The 25,119-nt window shown below is 45.7% G+C and overlaps 1 protein-coding gene across 1 annotated transcript in view; it reads right to left on the bottom strand.

The window, feature by feature from the left end:
- Positions 1-921: 921 nt before the first annotated feature.
- Positions 922-25,119, bottom strand: part of LOC308626382 (uncharacterized protein) — a 48,690-nt gene continuing 24,492 nt past the window's right edge. The window contains exons 3-7 of the mRNA XM_081251348.1: positions 11,561-11,732; positions 6,175-6,196; positions 5,670-5,882; positions 4,670-4,862; positions 922-1,539 (exon numbers count right to left, since the gene is read on the bottom strand). Coding sequence (XP_081107474.1) covers positions 5,779-5,882; positions 6,175-6,196; positions 11,561-11,732 — 298 coding nt within the window. The 3' untranslated portion in view covers positions 922-1,539; positions 4,670-4,862; positions 5,670-5,778. The remainder of the gene's footprint in view (positions 1,540-4,669; positions 4,863-5,669; positions 5,883-6,174; positions 6,197-11,560; positions 11,733-25,119) is intronic.

Raw genomic sequence — 25,119 nt, 5'->3', positions numbered from 1 at the left:
ATCTCCACCCCTGGCAAAGACCAGAACAGCCTGTTTTTAAAAGAGGCGGCCCCAGTGTCCTCACCATCCACTCACTTCATAGCCACCAAAACTCTTCAGCTACAGTATCCTAGTATTTACCAAAAAGTTAGATATTAGCTGTAACCCCACTCCCTAGAAATAACCATTCTGTCCTATTCTCTTGCAGGCTCTTCATACTTAAATTACTCAAATCTAAATTCCTTGAAGTAAGGTATCAGCCCAATTCATCTTTTTATCCCCAGTAACTTCGTACATTTTCTGGCACCTAGAGGGTATCTAGCAATGTTAGCAGAATTGAAATTCATTTCCAAAATCTTTCCAGTACTGGGCAGTATTTCGTTGGACTTTCTGGTAGTAGGACACTTCAAAAAACAAGCCATCCTTCCTCTGTACTATGTCAGAATGAGTTTTCTTAAAACACCTTTCTACTTTTTGGAAGTTTTTTGTTTGTTTTGGAAGTTGTGGGGGGTTTTGTTCTCTTTTCTTTTTCCCAAAACCTGAGGAAAGAGAATCTTCTTGCCAAGTAAACTCTCTGCCTCAGCCCGGGCCCCGCCAGAAGTGACATCACACACACATACACACACACACACACACAGTGGAATACCAGTCAAGAATGACTGCATTTAAAAAGAAACGAAATTGAGTTATTTGTAGTGAGGTGAATGGACCTAAAGTCTGTCATACAGAGTGAAGTAAGTCAGAAAGAGAAAGACAAATACAGTATGCTAAAACATATATATGGAATCTAAGACAAAAAAAAAAAAGTCATGAAGAACCTAGGGGTAAGACGGGAATAAAGACACAGACCTACTAGAGGATGGACTTGAGGATATGGGGAGGGGGAAGGGTAAGCTGTGACAAAGTGAGAGAGTGGCATGGACATATATACACTACCAAACGTAAAATAGATAGCTAGTGGGAAACAGCCGCATAGCACAGGGAGTTCAGCCTGGTGCTTTGTGACCACCTAGAGGGGTGGGATAGGGAGGGCGGGAGGGAGACACAAGAGGGAGGAGATATGGGGATATATGTATATGTATAACTGATTCACTTTGTTATAAAGCAGAAACTAACACACCATTGTAAAGCAATTATACTCCAATAAGGATGTTAAAAAAAAAAAAAAAGTGACTGCGTTTAATACCTATCTCCACGGAGCTCAAATTCACTTTTACAGCTTGTTTGCGGGTGAGAAGGAGGATCCCAGCGCTGGTTACTTCCACTAAGTGCTTTCCTATGACTTCATGCCCCAAACTAACAGGCTCCATGCAGCCTCCCTCCCAGTGCCCCAGGATCCAGTAAACAGACAAAGACCACACTGACTCCAGCCCAGCGTCTCCCCAGTGAAGGCAGGCATCTCTGCCAGTGGGTCAGGCTAACTTTGGAGAAGTCAGAGGATAGCCTTTTCAAGGGAGGCTGCATCTCTCCTTTCTGAAGATCATTGGCAGAATACAAACGGTTCTTTTAGCGGCTGTTTCAGGAGCTTGCACGGTCTACTCCACAGCACTTTTCAAACTCCTGAAAGAAAGAAGGCAGTGGGCCTGATTACAATTCCAAAAAGCTGCGTTTAATCCAACAGTCTGGATGCACCCTGCACGGCCTGCAAACCATTTGCACGTGTGTATGATGTAGAGTGGGAGGCCAGGCGGTACACCTGCTCACGGGGTGATGGATCTTTCTTTCTCTTGGATTCCTTTGACCCATTTTTCCTTTCTGCTGCCAAGTTACTAGAGGCTAACTGATATATTCTTGAAAGAAAAGTGAAAACCAAAAGGTCGCCTGATAGGATTACTACCCCATGATAAAAGGTCTATGTTTGTTTAGAAGATTGCTCAAGATTCCAGGTCGAAAAATCTCCTTTAATCCCACAGAGACTCTCTCTTGGCCAGGGCTGATCCTGTCTCTACTCCATCCCTGAGCTGGAAAGCATCTCCCCACATCTCCCAAGAGGAAACAGAGGTCCTCAGTGCTCCCTGGGAAGTATGCTACTCATATTTGTGAGTGAGCTTTGAGTGGATCAGCCCAAGTTACCAATGCACTCGTCTGGCTCCTGTGTAACCCATACGCAGACACCCTCCAACACCCAGTGAAAGACTTTTAACCTTGGGCTTCACTCTTAAAAGGCATATCCTTGAAAAAAACAAAGCCTGTGACACTGATTGTTCTAAGTTGATAAAACTCATGTTATTTTAAGTTTGTTTCATTTTTCATAATTTATAAATAAACTAAGTCTGATAAACATATCTGAAAATGTAAAAGTTAATATTTTCTGAATCAAAATAAAGTACCGGGCTTCCCTGGTGGCGCAGTGGTTGAGAGTCCGCCTGCCGATGCAGGGGACACGGGTTCATGCCCCGGTCCGGAAAGATCCCACATGCCTTAGAGCGGCTGGGCCCGTGAGCCATGGCCGCTGAGCCTGCGCGTCCGGAGCCTGTGCTCCGCAACGGGAGAGGCCACAACGGTGAGAGGCCCGCATACCGCAAAAAATAAAAATAAAATAAAAAATAAAAAAATAAAGTACCAATTATAATGCTTATAATACTTTAAAGATGTCCAGTCAATTCTTGCTTGCCAGCTGGTTACATAGCCAGCCTTACGTTTCACTGGAGCCCTCAGCCTAGGAAATGTGTTTGCTGAACCCATAAACTTTCCATGAAATGCAAAACGTACCCAATATGAGCAAGCCTTTTCTCTCAAGTTTCCCTTTATGGCCCTGAGTTCCACTTTTTCAATTCCCTTGTGCCATTAAACTTGTTCTTGGACTTTGTTGCAGGTTCTCTGGTTGGGCTCTTCCTGAATTCCTTGTACTTCCTCCCAGCCCTGTTCGCTCTGTTGGGTCATTTCCCCTCACCCCTCAACGTCACAGTCTTCCTAACTCTCTGTTATATAACTGCTGCTGCTTATTATTATTGAAAGTATTGGGGTTTGGGGTTTGCATGTGACAGTTCTAAGTGGGTCAGAAAGGAGGCAAAACAGATCAACTTCTGCTCGTGGACAAAGATCATTTAAACCACATCTGAAGCTGAGCGTTGTTGGCGTGGAGCCATCTGATATATGGACAAGATCCTTCACAAGGGAAGTGAGTTTTGAACTAAATGACCTAGAGAATGGACTTCCGCCAGGATATTAGAACTAGCAGCTTTCTCCTCGTAAGTAGAGCTATGAAATCCGTTTAGGCATACCAGTGTGTAGTGAGAATAAATCACATTAACTGTTAGGTACGTCCTCTAAAAGCTATAATTTGGTGATGATATGTAATTTGTGGGTTTCAGTTTCAAAGCTGGGGTATTAAATGAGCCAAAACCTGACCTTGAGCTCAGATTTACATGCTTGCCAATTTCTCCTTGGTCCAATACATCTCAAAAGAAAGGAAAAGAAAGTCTCAGGATATCCTATAACAATTATAGTAAATATTCATCAAATACATACTATACATCACAAACTTACATATATATGAAATAAACATATTTCCATGTCAGTACCTATAGACTTACTTGATTCTTTTAACAGCTTCATTCTACTGCATTTTTAAAAAGAAATTTACAAACTTTGGTGATAGAATGGGGAAATCGCGTCATGCAGGAAAAAAACCCTGCTTTTTAAACTCTGTATCTTGCACATTATATAAATACTTATTGAATTAACAGATACATAAATTAATAAATCTTTATTGTCTTAAGTTAGAGTAATAATACCTTGATTCCTGGCTACTGTTTGCTTTTTCACCCTCACTTTCTCATTAGAAGCTTTAAATAAGCCACAAGCTTTAAAATCCACACTCCAGGCTTTTAAATTGATACAGTTTTCGATAGGACTATATATAACCTTTCTATAAGAGGTTAGCTTTGTGTCTTTACACTGTAAAGAGCAAGTTTCCATAAAAAATTTTTTTAGATCACTTTGGCTTTGAAATGTTCTCTTCTAGATTTTAAAACTACCATCAACATCTGTAGTGGTTCCCCAAAGTTACAGGATTAATGAAATCTTTCTGCCCACAATTTTTCCCTGCTATTATGTCAAGAGTTTTGAAAATATTTCTATTTTACCATTTTTTAAAGGAAAAGAAAGAAAAAAAAGAAACATAGTTGTTGTCTACTCTTTATGCTTCTGGAATAATCTGTGTTCTTCCTCACCTCCACCTTCCATCCCCTTCTCCCAAGAAGGGATGGGGAACTCTGTTTGCATATTTTCTTATTATTCCATGTCATTGTAATGAGAGTCTCAGTAAGCATACTTTCCCTTGTGGAATTCGCTAATAAAAACAGACAGCTAGTTTTAAACAAGCAGCCCCGAGAATAGGAGACAAGCAGAAGCTGGGTGCAGGGAGCTGCTTTGCTTTTTACCTCTGGCCTCACAGATTGCCCCTTTCATCATATGCTCTTAGCCCGCGGGGCCATAAGAGAATTTATAAAGCAATTTTGGATCCTTTGAAATAGAGGGACCCAATTTGTCACAAGCTTTTGACAATTTCTTTGTTCAAGTATTGATACAATTTCCTACAGCAAGAGGATATTATCAATTTGTGCAGAGTCCTACCTGGACCTGAAATTCAACTGAGAAAGGCGCCCACCCCTGATGACTCTCACTAACCAGCAATGCTCCCGTTGCTACCTGCTTGTACAGAAACCGGAAGGCACTCCAGGTTTACCTACTGCAGGAGGAAGTGGTTGAGAAATCCATCTTCTTTTCACTGTGATGAGGTCATGAGAAACAAGCCATCCTGAGGAAGTGCTAGAGGCACTTTTGTGTCTCCCCAGCATCATCCCAGGGGCAAGCTGAACAGAGGGGTGAGTGTCGGGCGGTAGTGGAGACCTGCTGTTAGTGCCTCCGTCTACCAGCTCCTGTGAAAATAAGCCAAGGAACAAGCAATAAGTCTAAGAGTCACCCAAGTGCTTCACAGCCTCACGGCCCACCACCTCAGCCCCTTCCCTGCCTGCTACCCACAAAGAAAGTTACATTTTGTCCCTATTTCATTTCCAATCCAACACAATTCCATTAAAAAAAAAAAAAAACTTACTAGTGGGGCAACATCTCTCCCCCGTCCTCCCCCCAAAAAAATCCAGAGAATGATTCCACGCTACCCTGACTCCCGGCCCTGGAGGTGTGGCCTTTATCCACCCACCTCGCCATTGTGATGCCTCCCCAGACGTCCTCCTCCTCTATCCCGCCTCCTGCCTCAGTCAGTAGCATCCCTATTTCCCAAGCTGCTGGGAGCCGCCTTTGACCTCTCCTGACCTTCACTCCCACAACCATCGGGTCTCCAGTCTTCACCTTGTTACCTCCTAGACAGTTTCCAATCCTCTCTTCCCGTCCCCCACCACACCCAGCAGTGCTGCCCAGACAGCTGCAGCCAACTCCCAGTAATGCTCTCACGCTTCAGGACCCGGCAGAAATGGCATCTGTCTGAGCCTCTTCTAGGAGCCGTCTGGGTGGAGCCAGCTCTATGCTTCCCAAGCATTAGGCCTCCTGTTCCCTCACCATTGCCCCCTCCCCAATGGGCCAGTGGACCTTGGTTGGGGAGGGCCGGTCGGAGGCGTCCTGGTAACTGGCCAGGGACTTGGAACATCCCAGGCACTACGGGCCCTCGCTCCACAGGGGGATATCTGTTTCCTCAGCGGAGCTGGGTTCAACTCTTGCTGTGCACACACCTTTTGCAAAGCCCCGTTCAGTGATGTGGCAACTAAATGCTTTGCCCTCGGGGGCAAGAATCTCCTCTTCTTTTTCCTTCTGTCACGTTAGATTCCTCTGTTAATATGTCTAACATAACCGGGTTCTGAAAATCTCCTTTCTCCTCCGCTCTGTCATCCGGGAGCTGGCGACTGATAACTGCCTCAGTGTCTCAGGCTGCTCGGCTTCTTCCCCTGGGGGTGGAGATAAAGAAGGCTGTCGGAACTCCTCAGGGATGCCAGCTCTTACCCTCACCCTCTGCCTGCCAGAAGAGGGTACATGGTCCACAGAGGCTCCTCTTCCCTAAAAATTCAATCCACTTCCTTTTTTGGCCAGATCACCCTCCATCATCCCAGATGTGGTCACACTGAAAATGTCCATAAAGCTCTGACTGGCACACATTTTCAAGGAAAGTGGATAGAGACATAATGGGAGGAGAAGCGTCCCCTTCTTACACTAGCCTGGCGACCCCGGGAAATGACTTACCCCTCCGTGTCGCCGTCGCCTCCTGTGTAAAATGAGGATAATAATAGGTTTTACCTGATGGAATCGTATGGGGGTCAAACGACTTTGTATTTGTAAAGCACACCGTAAGCACTAAGTGTTTTACAAGCTAAAAACAGCTGTGGGATTTCTCTTATCCGGATGCTTTCTTTTACTTCAGCATATTTTCAAACAGGAAAAATACACATTAAGGGGCACAGTGCGGGTGCTGCTCAGCGTTGGGGGTCTTGACTACTCTCTGATGCGCTGATGTCTGAATTCATATTAATACAGACCTGGCCACTCTGTGGAACAACACAGATGATTTTAGCACAAAACCAGCACTGCATGAAGAAACCCAACCACGCACTAACCTGACGGGAGAAAAGTCACAAATGGATGATATACTAACATTTCTTGAGCACTTACTCTGCACCAAGCAATAGCATCAGGGCTTTAGATAATTGATTTCACTTGCATGTTGTAACCACCTAATGAGCTAGGTAACACTATTAGCCCATTTCACAGATGAGCCATAACTTGGGGTTTAAACAGGATAAGCAGCCTGCCATGGTCACAGAGCTAGTGGTCAGCTGACCCAGAGTAGATGGGCCTCACCACCAATCATATGGGGGATACAGGACTCTTTGTTTTATTAATGAGCTCCTTTCTATTTTGAAAGTATAGTTCATGCTTTCTAAGTTAATTGTCATCATAACGACACAGATGCTCTTTGAATATTGCCTGTGGATGATTATGATGACCTCATGCTCAGCCACACTGGGAAGCTGGCCACGGCCTTCCTTGATCCATCCTCACCTCTCCCCTAGGCCCAGGACAGACATCACACAACAAACATCTGTCAGCTGTTGCTAAGAGCTTAAGCTGTGAACTGAACTTTCTTGGGAGATATTTGTGCTTTAATTGTAAAACGGATGACGCCTTCAAGAAGCAAAGGAATGATGCCACAGGATGGATCTCAGACACCTGTACAAGCATCTGACCGAGGAGGCCTCCCCGGACCCCTTCAGTCACCCCAACAGATTGACCCTGATGGTACCCGTTTGTATGAGAAAACACTGTAACTGTCACTAATTCCCTTCCTGGTGAGACCTTGACCTGTTTGTTGTGGTTGTTGCTTTTGTTCATTTGTTTCTTTGTTTTACTGCAAAGTATACTTGGTTGTAAACTGTATCTATTTCCTCAGTTGGTGTGAATTCTGAGTTGAGCCAGTTCAGGCTAGCTTAATGAAACAAGAACCAGGAAAGCATATAAACTCGGGGAATGGCTACATGGAGAGAAGCAGATCAGGGTCGCCCAGATGCAAAGGTGACATGAAAGGTTACCTTTGTAAGGAATATAATACAAGCTCAATGCCTGAGTTAATATAAAATGTGGGGACAGGTACAGAAATCTAATTGTCTTTCCTTTTCCATAATTGGTCTCAACTTAGTTCATCAGCCCCCATTTCCAGTTTATAGTTGTACTCATTTGCTAAGGCTGCCCTAAAAAATGTCCACAAACTGGGTGGCTTTAAACAACAGAAACTGATTGTCTTGTAGTCCTGGAGGCCAGAAGTCTGAAATCAGAGTGTCTGCAGGACCATGGTCTCTGCGAAACCTCGAGGGGAGAATCTGTTCCATGCCTCTCTCGTAGCTTCTGGTGGTTGCCTGTAATCCTTGGAGTTCCTGGGCTTGTAGGAACATCACTCCCATCTCTGCCTCTGTCGTCATGTGGAATCTCCCATTGGGTCTCTGTCTCTCTTCTTTTTCTTCTTTTTTTTTTAATGATTTGGTTTTTTGGATTGTTTTTTGGTTTCCTTTTTTTGGCCACACAACACAGCTTGTGGGACCTTAGTTCCCGGATCAGGGATTGAACCTGGGCCCTTGGCAATGACAGCACAGAGTGCTAACAACTGGACCACCAGGGAATTCCCTCTTCTCCTCTTCTTTTTTTTTTTTCAACTTATTTCTTTATTTTTGGCTGCGTTGGGTCTTCGTTGCTGCGCACAGGCTTTCTCTAGTTGCGACGAGCGGGGACTAGTCTTTGTTGCGGTGCGCAGGCTTCTCGTTGCGGTGGCTTCTCTTATTGCAGAGCACAGGCTATAGGTGCGTGGATTTCAGTAGTTGTGGCACGCGGGTTCAGTAGTTGTGGCTCGTGGGCTCTAAAGTGCAGGCTCAGTAGTTGTGGAGCACAGGCTTAGTTGCTCTATGGCATGTGGGATCTTCCCAGACCGGGGCTTGAACCCGTGTCCCCTGCATTGGCAGGCGGATTCTTAACCACTGTGCCACCAGGGAAGCCCTCTTCTCTTCGTAAAGGGACACCAGTCATATTGGATTAGGGCCTACCCTAATGACCTCATCTCAGCTTGATTACCTCTGCAAAGACCATCTTTCCAATAAAGTCACATTTACAGGTACCAGGCCTTCAACATATCTTTTGAGGAGACATGATTCAATCCAGAACAGTTGTGGAAAAAGAAATCTCACCCCCAAAGAAATTCAGTCCCTTCCGGCTTAAAAATCTAATCTCTTGGGGCTTCCCTGGTGGCGCAGTGGTTGAGAGTCCGCCTGCCAATGCAGGGGACACAGGTTCATGCCCCGGTCCGGGAGGATCCCACATGCCAGGGAGCGGTTGGGTCCGTGAGCCATGGCCGCTGAGCCTGTGCGTCCGGAGCCTGTGCTCCGCAACGGGAGGGGCCACAACAGTGAGAGGCCCGCGTACTGCAAAAAAAAAAAAAAAAAAAAAATCTAATCTCTTTCTGATATTTAGTTTGTTAATCTGGGTTTTCCTCAGTTCCTGATCTCTTTTCTTCTTCTCTCTAGACGTAAGTAAGTTCCAGGAGGAGGCTGGGTGTGGGTCAGGCCAGGCGCTCTCGAGAAGCAGGGCCAAGCCGGCCTGGGTGAGGGATGCACTTGGCAGACTTGCCCCAGTCCTCCCCGAGTCTGTCTTGCCTGGACCTGGGCATTGACCTTGGTCTTTGTAGCAAACACTGCCATCACCCGTCCCACCATGGACTTCCATCAATAGGGCTCCACAGACTGTGTCCTCCTTCTCTCAGCTGGGAGGCCTCCCCCCGTCTGCCGGTCTATTTTCAGCCCAGCTCTGTGCTTTGCTTTGAGCGATAGACAGGTTTTGGAAGTCCCCTTCCACCGCACTTGGAGCCCTTGGGCACACAGGACTTGAGAGCTGTCCTCTGGCTATCAGTCTAGCTTTTTATTTTTCTTTTTCAGTTCACAGCTCCACTAGATGGGGTTTTCCCAAAGTTTCTGTGGGCTAAACCGGAGGGACACGCTTGGGGATCCCCAAGCTTTTCTCTGGTTTATTTTTTGCCCATCCCCAGGGACAAGGCCCAAGGGTCAGAGGGCAGAACCCCACACAGCATTCCTCATCCTGCCTTTATCCCAGCTCCACACCAGCTCAGCCCCAGCCCAGGAAGGGTGTTTCTCTGCTCTGTATGTGCAGATGGCCCTTAGGATATCAGGCATGCTTCTCTATTCTACAGTTTTCCTTGGAAATACTCCAAACCAAGAGTCTCATTTTTTTTTTTTTTAATTTCTTGGCCACGCCCTGCAGCATGTGGGATCTTACTTCCCTGACCAGGGATCGAACCCATGCCCCCTGCAGTGGAAGTGTGGAGTCTTAACCACTGGACCGCCAGGGAGGTCCCCCCCAACCTTTCTTTTTTTTTTTTTAAACCAACAGTCTCATTCTTGACGTTTTGCTTCTGGAGATAAAGGAACAGCTTATATTAGACTAACGCTTCTCATGCAAACAGCTAGCAGGAAATCCAGATGAGCTCACATGCTTGGGAGTCATCAAAGAGCTGCCCGGACACTGAAGCCTTAGACCAAAATCCCTGAGAAAAGGGAATGTTGGAGAGAGGAGCACAATGTTTGGATTCCTTTTCCCCTTGAGGCATTTTCCGATCACTAAGCTGCCAAGACAGCCAGAGAGAAGCTATCTGTGATAATGGATCCCATAAAGGTCTGGTATCCAGAATATATATAAACGTTGATGAATCAATTAATTAAAAAAAAAAGTCAGACTTCCCTGGTGGCGCAGTGGTTTAAAATCTGCCTGCCCATGTAGGGAACCCAGGTTCGACTCCTGGTCTGGGAAGATCCCACATGCCGCGGAGCAACTAAGCCCGCATGCCACAACTACTGAGCCTGCGCTCTAGAGCCCGTGCTATGCAACAAGAGAAGCCACCGCAATGAGAAGCCCGTGCCCCACAACGAAGAGTAGCCCCTGCTCGCTGCAACTAGAGAAAGTCCGCGCACAGCAACAAAGACCCAACGCAGCCAAAAATAAATAAATGAATAAATAAATTTATATTAAAAAGTCATTGCAATTAAAAAATAGGCAAAAGATTGGACATTTGGGGCTTCTCTGGTGGCGCAGTGGTTGAGAGTCCGCCTGCCGATGCAGGGGACACGGGTTCGTGCCCCGGTCTGGGAAAATCCCACATGCCTCTCGGAGCGGCTGGGCCCATGAGCCATGGCCACTGAGCCTGCGCGTCCGGAGCCTGTGCTGCGCAACGGGAGAGGCCACAGCGGTGAGAGGCCCGCGTACCGCAAAAAAAAAACAAAAAAAAAAAACGTTTGGACATTTACTATACAATAGAAGATATTCAAATAGCTAATAAACACTTGAAAAGATGCTCCACCTCAGGCATAAGGCCACAAAGACACCTCATTACATACCCTCCAAATGGCTAAAATTAAAAAGATAATATCAAGTGTCAGCAAGGACATGCGTGAGTCTCATAAATTGCCGGTGGGAGTGTAAATTCATACAAACACTTTGGGAAAACTTTTTGTCAATAACCACAAAAACAATAGCTGCAATGACCCAGCAATTTTTCCCCAGTCTATACACCTAATGGAAATGCACTTAGAGTGTGCACAGTGTGGGTATAAGAATGTAGCATCATTACTTGTATGAAATAGACTAGGGCTTCCCTGGTGGCGCAGTGGTTGAGAGTCCGCCTGCCGATGCAGGGGACACGGGTTCGTGCCCCGGGTCCAGGAAGATCCAACATGCCGCAGAGCGGCTGGGCCCATGAGCCATGGTCGCTGAGCCTGCGCGTCCGGAGCCTGTGCTCCGCAACGGGAGAGGCCACAACAGTGAGAGGCCTGCGTACCGCAAAAAAAAAAAAAAAAAGAAATAGACCACATGAGAAACAATTCAAATGTCCCCCAACAGTAGAATGGATAAATCAAGTGTGGTATATTTATATTACAGAATACTGTACAGCATAGTAAATTAATCAACTCATGTATGAATCTTACAAACGTGATGTTGAGAGAAAGAAGGCAGACATAAATTAATAGGTACTAGGTGGTTCCAATTATATAAAGTTCAAAACTAGGTGAAACTAATTTACCGTGTAGGAGTCAGGAGAGCAGTTACCTTTGGTGGCTGTGAGGGCAGGGAGAAGGGAGGAGTTCTGGGAATGTTCTATTTCTTGAACTGGATTGTGGTTCCACAGGTGTGTTTGTTTGAGTAAATCCACAAAACTGTAACTTACGTCCAGTGCATTCTCTGTATTTATGAAACTGTAATAAAAATATTGTTTAAACAAACATTTCTCACATAGACTCTTAACATTGAAATTTAGAGCTATCGCTCCTAGTACATCTCATCTTTGTGTAAAATAGGATATGAGCATCATTAAGACTGAAATTGTGGGGCTTCCCTGGTGGTGCAGTGGTTAAGAATCCACCTGCCAATGCAGGAGACACGGGTTCGAGCCCTGGTCCACGAAGATCCCACATGCCACGGAGCAACTAAGCCCGTGCGTCACAACTACTGAGCCTGTGTGCCACAACTACTGAGCCCGTGTGCCACAACTACTGAAGCCCGCGTACCTAGAGCCCACGCACCGCAACGAAGAGTAGCCCCCGCTCACTGCAACTAGAGGAAGCCGTGCACAGCAACAAAGACCCAACGCAGCCAAAAATAAATAAATAAATAAATAAATAAATAAATAAGACATTGCTTTTCAGGTCTAATAATTAGACTGGGTAATATTTGCCTTCAGGCAAGTCCTGCTCAAGTTGATCACCTTCAAGTTGAAGGTGTTGAGGTGGGATTCATAAATCACTCCACCTTCCTGAACTCACCTCTAGAGTTTACTTGTTTTAATTAGGTATGAATGTTCTTTAATTCCTCCTAGAGTCAATCAACAAAGGAATTATTCTTCCGTGAAAAACAGACTTGCCCTCGCAGTGTTTTTTGTTTTTGTTTTTCAGTTTGGAGAATACAAAGACAGCGCTTTTTTTTTTTTTTTTTTTTTTTTTGCAATACGCGGGCCTCTCACTGTTGTGGCCTCTCCCATTGCGGAGCGCAGGCTCAGCGGCCATGGCTCACGGGCCCAGCCGCTCCACGGCATGTGGGATCTTCCCGGATCGGGGCACGAACCCGTGTCCCCTGCATCGGCAGGTGGACTCTCAACCACTGCGCCACCAGGGAAGCCCCACCTTTTGTTGAAGCTGCTACAAGTTGTCCTAATAAACTTTGATATTTACATTCAGGCATTTATATTTATATTTAGGCACAGTGGTTTACTTAATTTGGCATATACCCCAGCATGGCTTTTGTTTGGGGCTCTAAATTCTAGAGCAAGGGCTATAGATTTAGGGCCAGCTTAAAGTACCAAGAATTTGGTAATGGGGGAAACACGAGGAAGACTCTTATTCAAGCAACATTGTCAATTTATTTGTGCAGAGAAATCTTTCTTGGAAATCTTCTTAACTTCCAATCCTTTTATTGAATTCTTTCATTGTTTGAAAGTCTGGCCCATGAGTGTCCAACATACAAACTGAAACCTTCTTCTATGGAAACATCTTCACAAAAATATGGTGACGTTGAGAGCCAGAAGCCACTGAATCTTCCATCTGCTCAAACAGCCCCACTCATTTAGCTACGCCTTCATCCATCAGCTGCTCCAGGCACAGTGTAAGTCCTTGGGAATGTAACGACGTGGCTCCTGCCTTAGAAGAAGTTCCAGTCCAGAGTATGATGGGTGTGAAGCTGATCCTGTTCCAGACCATTCTGGGGGCCGGGGGAGAGGGGCAGCTAAACCCAATACTTAGCATCCTATTATCCTCCAGGAGGAAAGCAAACAAGCCTAGCCTGGGGGTTCGGAGTCATTCCTTCTCCATCAGGCTGGTGGCTTTCAGACAGCTAAGCCTCTGCTTGATGCCCAAGCATTGTATGGCATGTCTCTATCTGAAGGTGTGTCTGTGTTGTCACTAAAAAGGACTTTGTAAAGCATCCCCTTAGGGCTTCCCTGGTGGTGCTGTGGTTGGGAATCCACCTGCCAATGCAGAGGACACAGGCTCAAGCCCTGGTCCGGGAAGATCTCACAGGCCATGGAGCAACTAAGCCCATGTGCCACAACTACTGAGCCCGTGTGCCACAACTACTGGAGCCTGTGCACCTAGAGCCCATCCTTCACAACGAGAAGCCACCGCAGTGAGAAGCCTGAGCACCGCAACAAAAGAGTGGCCCCCGTTCACTGCAACTAGAGAAAGCCTGTGCACAGCAACGAAGACCCAACGCAGCCAAAAATAAACAAATTAAGTTAAAAAAAAAAAATCGCCTTCCATCAGAGCCTCAATCAATGGGGAAACTGAAAATTATGTCACATTTCCAAGCTTGATTCTGCAATACAATTTGCACCAGAAAACATTCTTCGTGTTTTCTTTATGTAGCTTTGTTTTCTGATTACTCCAAAACACATACACTATTTAAAGGACAGGGGCAAACGTGGCTGTTGATTCAGTGGTCATGAAAAGACAGGGACAAGAAAATTAGATATTCAAAGTAGAGGATATTCCAGATAATAACAGGACAAGCAAGCCGTCTGCACTTAGCTTCTCTGCTGCCGTCCTTGCTAAGGAAATGCAGATGCACTTGGATATGGTACCGTAAACGCTCGTCAGAATAAATACACGCAAGCTGCCCTCACTTGCATAAGTCAGTCATTAACTAGAGCAGCTGTTTGTATCACTTACACTGAGGCAATACAGCATAAACTCACTGAGATCATGAGCTCTGGAGTCAAGTGGAGCTGATTGCAATCCTGCTTCCGTTGCTTCTTAGCTGTTTGGCTTTGGGTTAATTACTTCCTCTTCCTCTGGCCTCAGTTTCCTCATGGGTAAAGTGGGGCTATTCCTACTTTGTGGGGTTGTTGTGAAGAGTCGTGTGGGTGGTGTTTGGCACGTTCCCTGCCTGTGACAGGTACACATTTTTTTTTTTAATATTAACATCATTAGTGTTTAAATATCAAATTTTCCAAAAGGAGAACTGGTACTGTATGTAATTCATGATATAGATATGGAAGTTTGAGAATTCCCAAGGGTTTTGAAGGAGGTGATTCTTCAATGCAGAAAGAAACTGGCCTGCTGCAGCTTTGGAAATTTGCCCTGCACAGGGCTGAGTGCTGGGGCTCCTGAGTTCCTCTGTGGAGTGTGAAGCGTTCACAGTCATCCATTGCAACTGGGCCTGAACGCTAACCTGTCTCCTGCGCGTGTGTTTTTATACTTTCTCCAGTAGCCCAGTTTTAGTCCCTTTGGGGAAAGCTTCCTCAGTGATATGAAATTAGCTCTCTACCATGTAGTAAGAATGCACCAGAAAAGGCCAGTCAGGATTTCCATTTCACAGGAAATTTTCTGAAAGGCCTGAAATCAGAAACAGGAAGTCTGTGTAATAGTGGACGCCATGAGCACCGTGGGCCAGTGTGCTGCCCGCCCAGTGTCTCGAGGCTCAGGGAGGCTGAATGCTGCACTCTTCCTTCCCCACAGACACAGCAGTTTGTATTCTGAAGTAATTACTGGTTCACATTTCTGCCGACCTTCTGGGGAAAATGCCACAGGAGACTTCCCATCCCTCCCACGGTCACGTGTGTGGTTTGCCCACCCTTAAACTCGCCCTGCAAGTTCTTGTGGGTGTTAGTTTATGCAGACAATAAAGTAAAAACAATCCTTCGAGTTGCTTTAACTTAGTCATCATGATAGATGAGTGTCTTGGTGATGGGGAAGTCCAGAAGGACCTTTTTAAACTGAGGAGGAGAAACGGCAGGCAATGCCCCTCCCAGACGTGGGGTTAGGGGAGGGGACCTTCCAACACTCACCCACGGCCCCTTCACACAAAACAAGGGCAGGGTCCTTCAATGGCTTCACCGGTGGGGGGTGGGGGGAGAAGAGTTGGCATCATTTTTATGGTGACTCACCTGTAAACCTTAATTAAAAACATGTTCATAATGCAACATGGTCAATCAACTCTACTTGAATAAAATAGTTTAAAAAAATCTGTTCATGGGAATTCCCTAGCGGTCCAGCGGTTAGGGCACCACGCTTCCACTGCAGGGGGCACAGTTTAGATCCCTGGTTGGGGAACTAAGGTCCTGCATGCCACGGGGCTAGGCCAAAAAATGTTTTTTAATTTAAATTAAACAAAAATTTAAAAATAAATGAAAACTCTGTTCAAATTGTGTGAAATGAACAATAGTTGAGGGAAGCAACCTCACGACAGAGTTCTCTCCTGAATATAAAATCGGTCATGAAGATAAATCCAAACACCTTTTATTCCCCCTTAAATCCAAGACGTAGGTGGAAGCTCATAAATCCAGATACCCTCTTAGTTTAAAACGTTTAAGTCATATCGACAGAGCAAGGAGAATTTTTGAAATCCAATGACCCTTTCATGAACTTTGTCATTAAAAACCTTCCAATATAATTAGGGGAAAATTAGTTTGAAATATTCTTTTTAAAGGGAGGTCCTTCATCTATCATCCTCTTAAGATATACTGCCATTCTCTGAAAGTTATTTACCAAAATAGAAAATGAATCAGTATACACTTATTATCTGGTATACAGTAGGTGTTATAAAATGAGCATAAGCATCTCTGTCACTAGAGATTCAAAAAAACTTTAAAAATTCCACCTGTCTTACTTCTTCCCAGGGGACATTATTACGGATGACAGGAAAGGCATATATGACGACACAACTATGAGTTTTATTTGTTTACGCCTGTGGACAAGAGTAATGGATGATTGTGTAGGGTCTGTCTTTCAAAAATTTAGGTTTGCAATTTCAGCAATTAGATATAGCTCAAAGAAAAAAAAAAGACTAGCCTTTTTTTTGGTCATTATGTTTGCAAAATATTTTCCACACTAGCCTTTCAGGAGGGGCAGCCTAGAATTGAAAAGGGTGTCAACAGACTATTTTGGGTAAAATGTACTGATTTTAGTAGAGGGAAAACCATATGAGGTCAAACTGTTCATGTCCACATCCTCAACACACAGCCCTGTCCTGGAATATACTGGACACCCTGAAGTGTTCCACAAATGAATGCATGACTTAAAGATGATGAACTCAATCACTACATAACAGAAGAAAGAAGAACATGATTTAGTAGAAGAAGGAAGACAGGAGGAAATAATTAGAATTCGAGTCTGAAGGCATAATTTACTTGACATGTTTCTGCTGTGCTTATCCTATTTCTTCCTTCTCTCTGCCTTTAATCTCCTGGTGGCCAATGTTCGTGTTGTGTGTGGGAGGGCGGCGTGGACAGGAAAGTGTCAAAGCACTGGCCACCACGGCAGGCACCTGCTTCGTGTGTTGATCGTAATAAAAAAGGTGCTTAAAGATCATTAAGCCCAAACCCTCACTTCACAGATAAGGAAAGTAAGAAATCAAATGACTTGACTAAGGTCACTGACACAGCCAGCTGAGCGCAAGGAGTATTGTATCATTATTTATTGCTCTGGGGAGGAGGGGCTATGATGATGAATAAAACTTCTCATAGACCTGCCTGATATGAGCCCCTAACCCCCAACACGGTATCGAGTTTGTTTGGTTTGACCAATTGATTGATTGCTTGTACATTGATTTTGACAAGAATGCCTGGAAAATAATGTTCTTAAAACCTTACTTTGCAGGCTTCCCTGGTGGCGCAGTGGTTGAGAGTCCGCCTGCCGATGCAGGGAACACGGGTTCGAGCCCTGGCCCGGGAAGATCCCACATGCCGCGGAGCAGCTAAGCCCGTGCACCACAGCTACTGAGCCTGTGCTCTAGAAGTCATGCTCCACAACAAGAGAAGCCACCGCAATGAGAAGCCCACGCACCACAACGAAGAGTAGCCCCCACTCGCCACAACTAGAGAAAGCCCATGCACAGCAACGAAGACCCAATGCAGCTAAAATAAATAAATTAAAAAAAAAAAAAGAAGCTCCATGAGGAAGGGGGCCAGGCTGGTCTAGTTTTGCTCACAATTGTACCCCTTGCACCCTTCATTTGCTTTGCACATGGGAGGTGTATGATAAATATATGTTTATAAATTAACCTAATAGAAGCGAATATGAAATAGTATGAACATTTGGATAATGCCTCTGTATAAGTAAATACCAAATACTTGTGATTATAAAATTGATTAATCCTTTATTAGAAAAATAATTCACATGTTTAAGAAGGTGTCAACTACAAGTCTGGGAGGAAATGGAAGGCAAGACATCCAGAGGCTTGAGGAGAAAATCAGACCTTTCTTCCTCAGATCCGTCTCTGTTTCTGATTCCCTAAATTTTCCATTACTCTAAACCACAAGCTTCTGCAAGGCTCAGTGTGTTTTAATTAAACCCCAACGATGAACGCAGACTTTCCGAATTCCGTCCTGGTTTGCGCCCTTATGCTTCCAAGCAGGCTTTAAAGAAAACAGTGAGGAGGCCTGATACTCAACAAGGCCTTAGGAGTTTGCGTTACCCTCGCCCAGAACAGGACGGTGCAGAGAATTACCCTGAGGGCCTATAGTGGCACTTAATGATCATTCCCTTGCCTCCTGGGATTGGCATTTTGTTCTTTATTTCCCTGGTTTGTGTTCGCAGAGTTAAAGCTCTGTCTGTGTGACTCAGGCCATGAAAATGCTTGACTTGGCAACCCACGTGGCTATTCCCCACACGGGCCTCAGCCGAGGGCCCGGAGAAGCAAGAAGGCTGGCCCCGTAGCCCTCTCTGGTGGCGTCTGTAATGTCCCTGCGGCCCCTGCCAACAGCCACGGTGGAGGGAGGCTGCGAGGGGAAGCTGTGTCCTGAGTTAAACTCTCCTCCAAGAGGTGGCCTCACAAAACTGCATGGGATCCACGGGGAGACTTTCTTTCTTTCTTTCTTTCTCTTCTTCCTCCCTTCCTTTCTTTTCATTCTTTTTCTTTCGTTTCTCCTTTTCTTGATCCTTCCCTCCCCCTCTCCTCTCCCCCACCTTCCTTCTTTCCTTCTTTCTCTGTGGGTCTCTCTGTCTCTTTTTTATTTATTTTTATTTTTTTTTTTTGGCCTCACTGCGTGGCTTGCGGGATCTTAGTTCCCCAACCAGGGATCAAACCTGTGTCCTCAGCCGTGGAAGCGCAGAGTACTAACCACTGGACTGCCAGCGAATTCCCTCTCTGTGGGTCTCTTGTGAAAATGAAAAGAACAAAAATCTCAAAGAACTATTCAACTAGCAGACATTTCTTTGCGTCCCCTGGCCTTTCCCAGGTCCATCCCTCTCTCTAACTCAGCCCTTTGTTTTCCATGTAAGAGATACAGGTAGCTCTTATGCAAAAGTATGAAGAAACCAAGAGAAAATCAACAACTAACCGTTACAGGATTGTTGCAGTTATACTTTAATCTGACAAACATGGCCTGAGGGTTACCTGCATGGTCTCTGCAGATTATGTGGGTGTCACCCACAGGGCCGGTTAGTATCCTTGGCTACTGTGTAACAATCAAACAGCTTGGTGAGATAATCTTGGTTCAGGACACTGAACCACATTATACTTGAAACATATACTATGAAATGACTTTTGGACTCTGAGCTCAATTATAACATTCGCTGAGTCTGCCAAGTTTACCATGTAGATAAGGAAAAAATACATAGTTTAAATATTAAACTATTCAATTTGAGGGGCAATCCCCTCCTCCTAAAGGTGGACCAAGAAACTAATTTGCAGCCTGCACACATTCATTTCACAGAGAAGAGTGGGTTTCAGCTAACAGGTCTCCAAGGCCATCATCCCAGTAATGGCGTGGTCCCCATGCACGCCTCTGGGAACTGGATGGCTGGATTGCAGCCACAGGGCCATAAAGATAAAATTAAGGAAGTGAGTTGGTATCTTCATTTTAGTCCACTGGTTTGAAATTCTCAGGCCAGCATTAGCTGGTGAGTTTTAAAGGAGAATTCATGGTTTGGAAACAGCTCCAGGCTTGCTGCCTTTTCAGTGTGCAAAGTCATTCTTTTCCTGAGTGTTCATCATCTCAAATCATCCTCAGCATCCCAGCTCTGCACTCTGGGAATAGGTGCACCTTGTGGTAGGTGAATGCCAAGTGCTCAATCCAGGAAATTGTTATCGGAATGATTTACATGCATGTCCTGAGCCCCACTGGGCACTAAAGAGATGGCTGCTTGGCTAATAAATCTTGCATTCGTCAACATTAATTAAGGTAATCTGAGTCTGCAGTCAAGCGTACACTTTTCAATGAGCAGCCAACTTCCCTTCTATTAAATTTTTAGGAGAATATATTACCAAATTCTGGGAAATAGCATCGGCAGGAAGCTGAGCTGGAGTAGGTTTAGGAACTCAGCCGTGTTAAGCTGCCTTCTCTGAACACATCCAGGCCGTGCGTGCACAGCAAGTCAGATGGTGTCACTGCTTCCAACGCCCTCGTGGTGGTCTCGATCCAGCCACAACCACTGGAAGGAGGACAGAGGACAGGCTCGGAGTCTGTGCTCAGAGGAAGATGTAAAATGAAGAAGAAACCTGGACCATGAGCTTTTGGAGACCGTAATCCAGTTGAGGGGGAAAGATGGCACCCATGAAAGTGGAAGTAACACTGCTGAACGGCAGGTGAGCCTGAACCAAAGGATAGGACAGAGCTTCAAGGAGGGAGAGACAAACGTGTGGGAGTGAAGAGGGAAGGTGGTGAGGATGCGAACTCCAGGCTCCGGACCTGCAGAGGAGGAGGAAGCGGGTACCGAGGGAGGCGGCGGGAGGAACAACGGCTTGAAGCAGTGGTCCTGTTGGGACATGGAGGGCCCTGAAGGTCAAGCTGGCAGTTGCCCTGGCCTCTCCTGGGCAACCCAGAGCACCAATGTTTTCTGAGGAAGGGGGAAGAAGAAACCACCGCTTTACAAAGGCTAATACAGAGGTTGAGCTGGATGGGAAGACGACACGAAAGCCCGGCAGTGGACAGATCTGTTAGGACACTGCAGTCATTGCTCAGGTCCGTGGTTTTGAATGCAGGGTGTGTATCCCGGGTACGCCGACCTGATGCCCTGGGATGTGGGGAGAAAATATCAAAATTCTTACTTGTACCTACTTTTCAAATTCTCATCTTTTTTGAGTCTATTTTATGTATTTTAAATGAACAGACCCGTTTAATAGAAAATATGGATATTATGGACTGACTTGTGCCCAAATTCACATGTTGAAGCCCTAACCCCCAATGAGACAGTATTTGGAGATGGGGCCTTAAGGAGGTATTAAAGGTTAAATAGGGCTTCCCTGGTGGCGCAGTGGTTGAGAGTCCACCTGCCGATGCAGGAGACATGGGTTCGTGCCCGGGTCTGGGAAGATCCCACATGCCGCGGAGCGTTATTTTGATACGACCTTATTTTGATAGGACCCTTATGAAAAGAGGAAGAGACACCAGACCTCTCTGTCTCTCTCTTTCTGCACACACACAGAAAAGAGGCTGTGTGAGGGTACAAGGAGGTGGCCGTCTACAAGCAAGAAGAGCCTCATCAGAAACCAACCCTGATGGCAACTTGATCTTGGACTTCTGGCCTCCAGAATTGTGAGAAAATAAAATTCTGTTCTTTAAGCCGTCCAGTCCGTGGCAGCCCTAGCAGATTAATACAGCACATAATACGTAAACAGTCAAAAATTGGCAGTCAAAAATTGGAAGAGTGAATTGTACAGATTTCGTTAATGCGCGTGATCGTAAGAGTTTGGGGGACAGTGCTCTGGGTGCTAGGGTTCCGAGGTGAGAAGGCAGTGAGTGCTAAGAGCTTTTTCAGGGGACAAATAGGAACTCTGTGAGCCACTGGATATAGAAAATGAGAGGAAGAGAAGTGTGAACGAGGTCTCTGGGATTTTCAGTCTGGGGGAGGGGGAGAGCTATCTCTATCGCGTGGGAGATAAGCATGGCAAGAGTTGATCCCACGGGAGGGTCAGAGAAGCTCAAGGACCACAGCACTGGATGTCCTCCGAATGAGAAAGAGATACGGCCAGAGAGGGGAAAGGAAAACAAGGATTTCAGGGCCACAGAGGTCAAGGGAAAAGAGACTTTGGAGGAGGGCAGGGTGGGCAACAGTATCAAGGAGGTCAAGTGGAACGACCCCAAGAAATGTCTTGTGGAATTCCACAAGGAGGTCACTGAAGACGTTTAAAAAGTGACTCCGGTAGAGGGGAGAGGATGCAAGCTGGACTGTAGGGGGTTAAGGAGGGACAGATGGGGCGGAAATGAAGGCATCAGGTTATGTTTAGATTTTAACTGTTAAAATGTGTCAAAGTCAGAACGGCAGGGGGTGGGAGGTAAGCGTGCCCTTCATCTCCGACCCTGAGGAATTCCCTGTTACTAGTTAAACAGTGTTAAGTGGTAACGGGGGCTGGAAAGGTGGGACGTGGGGGTGAGGGGGGATGGTGAGGCAACAATAAAGTGCTCAGTCCCGTCCCAGAGCCTTCCAGACAGCTCTGGCTTTGTGTGTGAGTTTGTGTGGGGGACAGAATACAAGACAGAGCCAGACGGGACACATACTTCTCAAACCCATACGCGGATTAGAAGTCTGGAAATTTCTCCCAAATTGCATACCTTATTTGATACTTGAATGTCAGAGGATCTGACATAAAGGGCGGGAATAAATGGCAGGAAGAGGCTGGCGTTCCTTTGGGCAGCTCGGCCACCAGCAATCGGACACCCAGGAGACACCATCTCCGTATTCTGCCTTTTCCTGGGTGCAAAATTGCTTACTATCTGTTTCACAAGTGTGCAGACAAATTGAAAGTCCCATGGGAGAACTAATGAATCCTTATAGAATTCTTTGAGATCCACAGATGAAAGGGACTGTTTAAGTACAAAGTATTATGAGCTAACAGTGGAGCACACTGAACGAACAGGATTCTCCCACAGAATAAACTATGTCCTGGGAATAAATTCAGTAATTGTGGAAAATGCGTTAAACATTTTAGGTGAAAAGCCATAATTACTGATAACTCTTCAGCTGGCAATCTTCCCAATTCTGGAATTATCTTATTAGTTCACATCCTGGGATGTTTGTGGACCTCATACAGAATTTCAACATCTGTTTCATAGAATCATTGACTCTCAGGTCTGGAGGGGTCACCTGATCCTGACACCCCTTTGCTCATTAAATGCCCTCTGTGATATCTATGAAAAAAATGGCAGCCCACCCCATGCTCAATTTCTCCAGCTGGGCACTGATTAGCCCCCATTCTCACTTTCTTCTGTCTAAAGATAGTTTTTTCTTTCTTTTTTTTTTTTTTTGCGGTACGCTGGCCTCTCACTGTTGTGGCCTCTCCCGTTGCGGAGCACAGGCTCCGGACGCGCAGGCTCAGCGGCCATGGCTCACGGGCCCAGCCACTCCGCGGCATGTGGGATCTTCCCGGACTGGGGCACGAACCCGTGTCCCCTGCATCGGCAGGTGGACTCTCAACCACTGCGCCACCAGGGAAGCCCTAAAGATAGTTTTAAAAGTCCTTTTTACCACCCTTTGCATCTTTGCAAGCCAAGGTTCATTTAAGGCTTCCGCTGTCCTAAATTCCTTCTCATGTTCATCCTTGGTTATTCACTCTTCTCTATGTTTTTGCACATCTTTCAAAATTCTGATCCCACTGGTGAGGCCCCACATTTTCTGCAATAATAACTTAAAATTGTTTGTGCAGATGTGCACACACTCACCCAATGGTTTTTTGTGCACAGTGACTTGCCTAAACTCAAAAAATAAAGCCTGACATGACTGCAGGGTCAATATGATTCCTATAAATTCTCAGAGAGTGGTTCAGCAGGTCACTTCGCGTTACGCTGAAGAGGTCTTCTTGAGATCGATGGAACTGATGTTACAGTATCAGTCCCTGGCTCAAGCCAACAATGAACTGTTTGTACCAGAGAGCGTAACTGGTTTGCATAAAGTAATGACGGGACTCGGGACTGGCTTCCCATGCAGACCCAAGGCCTCCTGCCAGCGCCCTCAGTCATGACAGGGTGAGGCAGAGCGTGAGTGGCTCAGAACAATCGCTGCATGTGGGCCTCTGGAGAAACAGATCACAGTAGCAGCCACACAGGGAGACCTCAGGCTGGCGCTCTGCCGGGAAGAAAAGACAATGACGGAAAGAAAGACAGGAGCCAGGAGAAATACGGCCTCATGGAAATACGTCTTGGCTAAGGGAGGGGAAGAGGGGTGATATACAAAGAAACACGGGAGGAATATTCAGCAGTTACTCAAGGTGTGCCTTTCCGCAGTCTCGTCCCATATTTGGACCCCCAGGTGGACATCCAGTGTGTGTTTTTTTTTTTTTTTTAATATTTATTCATTTAGTTGGTTGCTCTGGGGCTTAGTTGTAGCACGTGGGACCTTCGTTGCTGCGTGCGGGATCTTCATTGTGGCACGTGGGATCTTTAGTTGTGGCATGTGGACTCTTAGTTGCACCATGTGGGATCTAGTTCCCTGACCAGGGATCGAATTTAGGACTGCGAAGTCTTAACCACTGGACCACCAGGGAAGTCCCCATCCAGTGCATGTTTAAGGAGAGTCTTAAACCTTTAGGTATGTGTATTATGCCTGGGGGCGGGGAGATTGCAGGCAAGAATGTGCACGTGTGCACATGAGTGTCTGTCTGGAAGGGAGGGCTGCCTGTAGGCCAGGGTGGGGCTGGCATGTGCTGGTTTATTCCCCCTTGGCTCAGAGGTTCAGGTAGGGGGAAAAGTACAGGTGGGGTGGAGTAGGGTATGTACCCATTGCAAAGGTAGGGATCTACCCCTGAGGTGCACACTCCTGAAATCTCGTTCAGAGAGGTAACAAAAGGGGTGAGTCTGCCACACATGAAAATAGATGCCCAAGTGTTTACACTCTAGAATTTTACGGTGCAAACCAGGAGGCAGCTCCTAATAATGTGGCAACAAAACAGTAAATGTTGAAGCTGTGGCCTCTCAGCAGGCATGAAAAAATGGTTGATCTTGGATCCACGGGCAGCCATGAATACCATGAGGAAGTCATAGAGGAGGAATTATCCAAAACGGAAGTTTCAAGGTCACAGTGAATTTTTCTTCTTATCCAAACGCCACAGTCTCAGGAATGCCATTCCGTGAGCACAGGCTGTGAAATTCCACAAAAATGGAATTCTCTCCACATGGGATCTTCAGTTCACTGAGGTTTTCACCCCACATTTATTTGTGGGGGGAGCGGCTGAGGGGAGCTCTTGAAATTCAAGCTCTTCCCAGAAAGAGTGCAGAACTGACCAGGCATCCCAGCTCATCTGAACCCAGGCCTCTTTCATGTATTTGACAAAAAGAGCTAACTCTCTAAGAAGACCATTTTCACATTAGCCACGTATTTAACTTTAATGTTCATATAACAGTTCAATGGGATATTTACCAATAACAAGAAATTTTAAAAGAGCGCTTTCAAAAATAGGAATTCAGGCAAAATACTACTCCCCACATTGGTGAAAAGGAGGCACACTCTTCTTAATCAACCTCAAAGATCATCCTGTTTGGGGGGAAGGAGTTATATTATTTTCTGCTCAGAAAAATTATTTGAAATAATCTGATGCGGTTTCACAAAATTGGTTGGATCCATCGCTAAAAAATGGCTCAAGAAACACTGTCATGTTTCAAGAGAAAAGTAAAACTATTATATGGGGGATTTCCCTGGTGGCGCAGTGATTGGGAGTCCA

This window comes from Mesoplodon bidens (genome assembly GCF_964165515.1).
Source record: "Mesoplodon bidens genome assembly, chromosome: 12".
Lineage (NCBI taxonomy): Eukaryota > Metazoa > Chordata > Mammalia > Artiodactyla > Ziphiidae > Mesoplodon > Mesoplodon bidens.
This window is presented reverse-complemented; position numbering and strand designations above follow the sequence as displayed.